At 42.6% G+C, this 9017-nt stretch overlaps 1 protein-coding gene across 1 annotated transcript; it reads right to left on the bottom strand.

The window, feature by feature from the left end:
* Nucleotides 1–1115: 1115 nt before the first annotated feature.
* Nucleotides 1116–7042, bottom strand: LOC308099587 (uncharacterized protein; the record flags this gene model as incomplete). Its single annotated transcript, XM_080448324.1, has 4 exons — nt 1116–2008; nt 2153–2225; nt 5217–5768; nt 6776–7042. 4 exons carry the CDS (start codon nt 7040–7042, stop codon nt 1116–1118), a joined length of 1785 nt encoding a protein of 594 aa, XP_080304450.1.
* Between the last annotated feature and the right edge of the window lie 1975 nt (nt 7043–9017).

Genomic DNA, 9017 nt, shown 5'->3' with positions numbered 1-9017 from the left:
TTTCAGAATCTTTTTTTAAATGTTTACACGTAACCTGGCTCAATATAGTGGTAGTTTGTTTCAGTGTTACATAGAGGGAACGTGACACCTCCCACGAAGGCATGTCTGGTGTCATAATAATGTCACTGGTGTGTGTTAGGTGCATGTGAAAATAAGTAAGATATATAATATATAATATATATACTGTACTGTATGTATAATTCTTAAACTATATATACTTAGCTAACGGCAGTCCCCAAGGGTTTTATACTAGGCCCCCTCTTTTTTCCCTCTATAATCTACACGCTCACAAAGTTGTGTGCTTGTAGATCTGCTATTTCTGTTATACTGTTCTACGCTAGGATTCATGTGGTTAAGACACAAATGCTTCTTACTAGACCAGTCTCTCTTACACCCTCATCCATGACAGCCTGGTATGGACTGATATGCATCCCTTACACACTGTCCATTAGCAGACAGAGCTACAGTACGTGAGCAGCTCTGTTTTGAGTGAGTTCGATCTTATTAAGCTCTTTTTTAAATAGACCAGACTGCTGCACAGTAAATCGAGGTTGGATAAGACTAAAGATTGTTTGTTGTCGCTGTTAAAAAGTAAGTACAACTTCTGATGCTGGAAATGCCTCTACTTATTTTGCCAGCCATATGCCTGACATATATTTTGTTTTGTGTGAAAATAGCCGATCCCCAAGCTCAGAGGCACACTAGGTGTACACTGTGTCAGGATACAAAGTTCTTTAACATGTTTAATTTTTATCAGTGATACTATTAATCATTCACCAAACACCACTTTGATCTGCATACTGGGTTAGGCGTCTAGTGTTCCAAATCCTGTGTCTCCCGTGATTCCTCGACTGTGACATGACAATGTGGCGCGTTTTGCTCCTCCTTAGAAAAACAGTTTGTGGAATATCCCCCCCCCCCCTCCAAACAAACAAAACAAAAAACTATATCCAGGTAAAAATGTTTTAAGATTCATTCTCATTGTCCAATTGTTTTTCTTTTTCTGCAAGGAAGACACATAAAACAGAACCAGTTGGAAACCGGATGGGAATTAGCCGAAAGAACAAGAAGAAGAATTGTCCAATTATCTCATGGTCCTGTTTGAAAGACGGATCTTAGCTATCCTTGGTAAAGAACACCAGACGTACGGAGTAGACAGCGTCCACTGTATAAACAATGAAATTGACAATGGTCATGAAGGTCACCACCACCAGTCCATCCCAGGGACAGAATCGGGGACAGTCGGCGGGTCTCCCGCTGTAGCCCTTGAAGCTGTACAGTGGCCAGATCACCATGGCCGTCGTGTACATCACCGCCGCCACGACATTGTAAACAGTCGCCAGTTTGTCAAAGGAGAACGGGAAAAATGACCGCAGCTCTCCGATAGTCAGCAGGACGATGAGGAGGGCAAAGATGAAGCACAGGGAGTAGGCAGCGATGCACCACTGGAGCGCCGGCGACAGGGAGTAGTGGTTTGGTTTCAGCGATGTGAAGATAATGCAGGCCACGAACGTCTCCAGGATCTTCAGGACCCCTGGTACCGTGGTGAGGAACCCGCTGACCTGCCCAGCGGGGCGAATACGGGCCAGGACCACTATGCCGGCGTATGTGCCAAAACAAAACCAGGACACAACCGTGGCGCCGATCTGGCGGTAGCAGATCTTGCAGGTAAAGAAGGTGGGATAGATGACAGAGGCGGCCAGGCATAGGAGGGCCGCCAGCATGGCAAAGGCTGTGGTGAAGTCGTCCCAGGAGATGGGCACTTTGGCACTGAGGGTGGTGAACTCCAGGACGAGGATGAGGAGGGTGAAGAAGCAGCAAAAACACCAGGTGAACATGCACCAGGCCCAGTACGAGGACGCATGATATCCTACCGACGCCACCAGGCTCAGAGATAGACAAGTGAGGACGGTCGCCACGATGCGTAAGACGCCCTCAGGCTGGGTGAGTGAGCGCACGTCCACGTGCACCATGATGAGATTGGATTGGTGCGGAATGAGGTCAGTTTCTCACCTTGATGTGACTTTCATACAGCTCACGCTTCTTCTGTGTCTATGGTTCAAAGTTCTAAACGTTTCAGAACCTCGATGATTCCTTTCGACGATCTCCAGGAACCTTTATCTGCCATGTCGTTCAGTAGACACCTTGGCACCTTGTTTCCTCTCCTCTTTTCCCTCCGCACATGTTCTTCTTGCTGTGCATGCCCCCTCAGCACCTGACAGAACCTGTCAGGAATTGAACAGGAACAGGTTGGTTTTCCGCCCAATTTCCACACACTAGAAGCATTCCATGTAGACTACTATAGGGCCTAAAACGGGTGTGTTCTCTGAGTGAAACACTCAGGTGAATGATGGCATGTGTTCAAACAGAGCATCCTGTGTGTTTCTCTGGGCTTATCTGTGCAGTTTATGATCCTCGCTTCTAGTCCCTGATTGGACGCTGACAGACTGTTATCATGCTCACCTCACAACACAAGCACTGGACTCTGTTCCCAAACCATCAACCACGAACTGCTTAGATGCTAATCTCCATCCAATCCCTCAAGCACGGGTCCCCGCCCAAGGGAGGTCTAATTTATAATAAAATGGAAAAGAAAAGTCTCAATTTTTCCATTTTTGTCGAACGACACTCGAGTGGGACGTGTCGTGCGATACAGTCTTTTTGTTCTAAAGTCTCAAGTTCAGCCACTCCAGTGTTGTCTTGGTCAAAGTGAAACAGGGAGTGGGGATGATTCATAGAAGGGAAGGGTACAGCAGAGATGTTTCCACTGATAAGCAATGTGATATGGTATGATGATAACTGATATGGTTATTGATTTATTGATTTATTTGTATTGTTAATATGCCTCTAGGGATAAATCTGAAAGCTACAAAGAAATAATAAACATCTTGGGGGGGAAAGCATGATGGACATAAACAAAAGGCAACATCCACAAAATCTGCAACAGCGACCTTTAAAGTTTACAATGAATATAACAGCTTGTCGGCTGGTCTTGGTCTGTGATTCAGCATCTTACTCCTTTTCTTTATATATTTTCTCTCTCCCTCCTCTTCACCTTCCCTTTCCTGCCAACAGGAAGTGCTGTAAGATCCTCAGTTAGACCTTTGAAGAGAGTAATAATCCCTGGTCAAAAGTTAACCACTTTCAACCTGATGTCCCCATTTGGGGCTTGTAATTAATAGGCAAGACATTTCCAAAAATGCCAAAATGTTCAATAATAGCAGATAATCACTACACTTAGTGAGCTTGTAGATCGCCTTGTTTCACTATTCGTTGTGTGAAAAAATATATAAAACGAATCACCACCATGAACATAGGCATATAGCACACTGCAGAATTATATTTTACAAAGACTTTTGCTGTTTATTATAGTTTATTCATTGTAAATTGTTTGGATCACTTCTTCATACATTATTTTTATTTTAAGGTGTGTTGTGTTCATAGTATACTTGTATGCACTACTGATATTAGTTAAAGCATCCAGCCGCTAGAGGGTGGTAGAGTGTTAGAAGTGAGGAGAAGGAGGAAGTGAACGTGCTGCTCTGTTGTATACATGTGGGAGAGAAGTAAAGAGATGGTCCCCTGAATACCTTGTCCTTGTGATTAATCTTTGCACTAACATAACAAGGTGTTCACATGATGTCCACCTGCCATGACAGTGAGGTTGACTGTTTGTGGAGTGTGACCACGGTCCAGGACCCCACCTCCTCCTACACATTCCATCCTAATGGGTACACACACACACTCAGACACACCTTGTCAAACACACCGGGACAAAGGGTGACAATGTACAAGGACAACTACACATTTTCACACCAATGTACTGCACCAAATAGTGCAGTCAGTCAGTCCCATAGCAGTAAATTCATAATTGATATACTTATTTATATCTATTATGGCTGTATGGATTTAATATGCTAGATTACAACTACAACTTAAATAGTGAAGAAAAAAAACAGACAAATGATAAAACAACAACTTAAATAGCTTTATATCAAAATGCAAGATATGGTTCAAAGCTTCAAATGAAAAAGGCTGTCAACATTCCTATCCCTATATGTTAAACAAACATAATATCTTCTACACTAGGGGTTCCTAAGCAGTGTATGACCAGGCACACTGGTGTGCCGAGGCGTGCGCAAAGTCCAGGTGATGCGCCATTGGGATTTTGTGACAAGCACACATTATTGTTGTTGCAATATACAGTATACTGTACAACAATACAAAAAGTGCTGAATTATTCTTTTTTATTTACTGGATTTTTTATCCAACTGGCTCTGTTTTATGCGTCTTCCTTGCAGAAAAAGAAAAACAATTGGTCAATGAGAATGTAAAATATTGTAATCTTAAAACATCTTTACCATGGATTTTTTGGGGGGGGTATTCCACAAACAGTTTTTCGAAGGAGGAGCAAAACGCGCCACATTGTCATGTCAGTCGAGGAATTGGAACACTAGACGCCTAACCCAGTATGCAGATCAAAGTGGTGTTTGGTGAATGATTAATAGTATCACTTATAAAATTAAACATGTTAAAGAACTTTGTATCCTGATTCCTGACACAGTGTACACCTAGTGTGCCTCTGAGCTTGGGGATCGGCTATTTTCAGTGGCAAAATAAGTAGAGGCATTTCCAGCATCAGAAGTTGTACTTTTTAACAGAGACAACAAACAATCTTTAGTCTTATCCAACCTCGATTTACTGTCCAGCAGTCTCGTCTATTTAAAAAAGAGCTTCATAAAATCAAACTCACTCAAAACAGAGCTGCTCACGTAGCTCTATGTCTGCTAATGGACAGTGTGTAAAGGATGCATATCAGGCCATACCAGGCTGTCATGGATGAGGGTGTAAGAGAGACTGGTCCAGTAAGAAACAATTTTGTGCCTTAACCACATGAATCCTAGCGTACCGATTCTGGGGCGAACATTCAACAAAAATAGCAGATCTACAAGCACACAACCTTGTGAGTGTGTAGATTGGCTTTTATAGGTGAAGATATTTAGTGTATAGAGGTAAAAAATAGCAATAGCATTCATTTAGCGATTTCCTAATTCAGAGGCAGATTCTATACACCCAAAACTATATGCAGTATTTTAACCACTTTCAATCTGGCATGTCCCTATTTTGGGCTTGTCATTAGGCGAAACAAAGTAAAAAGAAATCTGAAAATAGTTGATCTACAAGCTCAAACAGGCAGGCAAACCTGCGACCTATTCTGAACGGACGAAAAAAGACAACTTGACAGAATAAACACTATCCACGATGTAAGCAATGAGGTTGAAACCGGTCAGGACGGCGACCACCACCGCCAGTTCGCCTGGATTTGGATTGTTCTTGAAGAAGTAATAGGGCCAGATCACCACAGCGGTCATGTACATCATCACAGCCAGCACGTTGCAGCCGGTCAGAACTTTCTCAAAGGGCGCGGGGAAGAGAGTCAGCAGACGGCCGATGGTGAAGATGATGACGAGAAGGGCGACGATGAAGCAGATGGAGTAGACGGCTATGCACCACTGGATCCCTGGGTGTGTGATTTTGCCGGAGCCCAAACACGTGAAGATAATGCAGGCCACGAACGCCTCGAGAACTTTGAGGAGGCCTGGGACTGTGGACAGGAAGCCACTGATCTCTCCAGGTTTGGCGCGGGTCAGCCCCACCTCTGTGGCGTACAGGATGAAGGCGATGCAGGAGGTAACCGTGGCTCCAATAGGCCTCCCACAGGAAGAGCAGGCAAAGAATCTGGGGTAGATGATGGAGGCTGCCAGCATCTGGTCGAATGAAAAGTCATAAGATGATATAACATGGAGGTGGTGGTGTTTAGAAAGTACTGTCACTACTTGTTTACATAATTACTGTACATTTTTTAGGTACTTTTACTTTAATGGAGTATTTCCATTTGTCAGTACTTTATACTTTATACTCCACAACATTTCACAGGCACTTTCTAATTATTTGAAAACCTTAGTTAGTTAGATGAAAGATTAAACCCTAGTATTTTATACCTTGGCTATTCAGAAATAGCTAGTAGATCTGCTATTTTTGAAAGATTTAGACAAATTTGTATTTTCTGCATAATAGTACTTTTACTTTTGGTGCTTTAAGTAATTGATGCCAATATTTTTGTACAATTTTGAATACAGGACTTTTACTTTCTAGATTGTGGTATTGCTAATTTTACTTTTAAAATTGTCACTGCTTTGTCACTCTGGCTTGAGAAACAACATGATCAGACATAAGGTCAGACATGATGATGATGACGAACTTTAGACTTGATTTTCTTACCTTAATAAACATAAATACTATATGCTTTCAGTCGCTAGTTTAAAGTCTTCTTTCAATCATCATGATATGCGTTTTGGTAACGTTCCCATTTATTTTAAAATTGACGATAAAGTAGGTTATGCTCTAGGAGGGGCGGGATGATTTGATTGACAAGCTACACAACCAATAGCATTCATTCCCTGCCCCCGCTCTTGATTGACAAGCTACCCAACCAATAGCATTCATTTAGCGATTGATTTCCGGTTGCTTTTTTTTGTATACATTAAAGATGGCGGATTTGAAATCGTTGATAAATAGGCTTCATTTACGGTCTGTAGAGTCTAGGGGTGTGACTTTGTCCATCTCTTTTATACAGTCTATGGTATATATATATATATTTCCTTCCTTTTAACACGACACAACTTTTTTATTTGACTACCGTGTGGCTATCCCGCCCCCCCCCCCCCCCCCCCCCCCCCAACCATCCAATAGTAGTCATTGAATGTCAACCCACCATGAGAGTGGCCAGCATGGAGAAAGCAGAAGTGAAGTCATTCCAGGAGATGGGTATCTTAGTGTGGAGCGTAGATAACTCCAGGCCCAGGATGAGCAGGGTGACACAGAAGCAGAAGCACCAGGTGAACATGCACCAGGTCCAGAAGGAGAAGGTGGAGTGTCCCACTGACCCCACCAGGCTGAAGGAGATACAGGTGAAGAGCAATTCCAGGAGCCTCACGATGCCCACGGGCACCGTCAGCGTGCCAACGTCCAGCGTAACCATGGTGATGGCGATCTGGTAGATAGTGTAAGCCTGTGCGCCAAAGTTTGGCTTCTTTTAGGATTCCCCAGCAAGTTGTCGTCTATGTTTTGTCTCCTCGGTATTGATCCGAGATGACTGCACCCTTGCGGTTTAATTCTTTGAATGAGCATTTGCTCTCTCTCAGTTTCCTTCTGTTAGGTGTGTCTAACACACATTTGGATTATAAAGCCGCTCCCTACGCAACCTTATCAGTCATTCTTTCTGAAATGGCCACCTGTGTGTGTGTGTGGGTGGGTGTGTGTGTGTGTGTGTGTGTGTGTGTGTGTGTGTGTGTGTGTGTGTGTGTGTGTGTGTGTGTGTGTGTGTGTGTGTGTGTGTGTGTGTGTGTGTGTGTGTGTGTGTGTGTGTGTGTGTGTGTGTGTGTGTGTGTGTGTTGAAGAGGATGTTGACTGTTGACTGACACTTATCAGTTGCAAGGGTGATGCACATTCAATAAAAGGTAGTTAAATCATAAACATTCATGTCTGACTAATAGACTGCCTGCCTATCAGTCCAATAGCTCCCTTAATGGAGGCCAGCTCTGCAAATGTGTCACATGAGTGACTATCAGAGTCAGAGGTGGACAAAGTACTCAACCCCAGTACTTGAGTAGAGTACAGATACTCCTGGTCAAATTTACTCCACTACAAGTAAAAGTAGCTCAGTCAAAATGTTACTCAAGAAAGAGTAAAAAAGTAATTGCTTTTAAATATACTTAAGTATTCAAAAGTACATGCTTTTAAAAATACTTAAAGTACAAGTAAAAGTAAAAGTCCTTTGAAGTCCTCGACTACCTCGAGCCAGATCCTTGAGGCAGATCTTCCTGCACTCCATTTCTACTGCCAGTAGTAGTTCCCTTACATTCTCTGCTGTGTCTGAGACTCAGGTATTGTCATCTGATAGTCAGTCATCATGATGGGAGTTACTAGCTTATCAATCAATCAATCAAACCGTATTTATAGAGCACATTTTCACTCAACCTTAGTTGACCAAAGTGCTGCACAGGTAAAAGAAAAGCAACACATCAAATCAAAGAACAAAAACAAAAACACAAAAACAAAAACATGTATAAAACACATAACATGCATGCATATAGGAGACACAGACATAGAGCGAGATTGTTCATTTACACCTTTACAGTATGTACACAGAAGGTACACATTAGATATGAGTTAAAATAGGAATATTTCGGAGTGGATGTTGTTAAAAGCCAGAGAGAAGGTGAGTTTTTTGTAAGGACTTAAACATCTCGATGGATTTTGCCGATCTGATGTGGGCCACCACAAAAGCGCGGTCAGCTTAGTCTTCCTCGGGACCAGTGTGAACCCCAGTGACTCAAAAGAGAATTATTTTCTAATGAGGAAATAACAGGAGTCACTCATGAGTGACTCAGATCACATTAATTATATTCCAGTTCTTAATGTACTTTGGTGGTAAAGACAATCTATTTGGTACAAATTCTCAGATCCAGGGCCATCAACTGTGACCTTTTTGTCAAGATACAATAATATTCAGCTTCAACGATTAGGACATGGAGCTAACTTTAAACTGCGGCCATCTGTCCTATAAAAAATAATAATAATAAAAATAAATGCATAGAGTAACTGTCATGAAGGGCGTTTTGATTACCGTGATTACACATATTTTTTCATCAGAACATCTGGTGATTACCTTACATGCTCATTCTGCATGCATACAGGTGACATAGAAAACAGAACATTCTCTCTGTTCAGTGTATGTTTGTGCAGAGACCTGCAGACATTAGCGCCAATCCTGTGGGTGCCGGGGAGCCCGAGCAGTGAGCACCCAATGAGAAAGCCGAGCACCCACAGGAAATGTGTCGGTCGGATGACTATTGTGTGATGCTTTGTAACGTGCACAGGATGCATGATGTACCCGCTCTGATACCGTGTGTTATTGTGAACAGATTTCTGTCATTCAAACTCTCTCCCTGTAA

This window comes from Gymnoscopelus braueri (assembly GCF_963280865.1).
Source record: "Gymnoscopelus braueri genome assembly, chromosome: 13".
Lineage (NCBI taxonomy): Eukaryota > Metazoa > Chordata > Actinopteri > Myctophiformes > Myctophidae > Gymnoscopelus > Gymnoscopelus braueri.
This window is presented reverse-complemented; position numbering and strand designations above follow the sequence as displayed.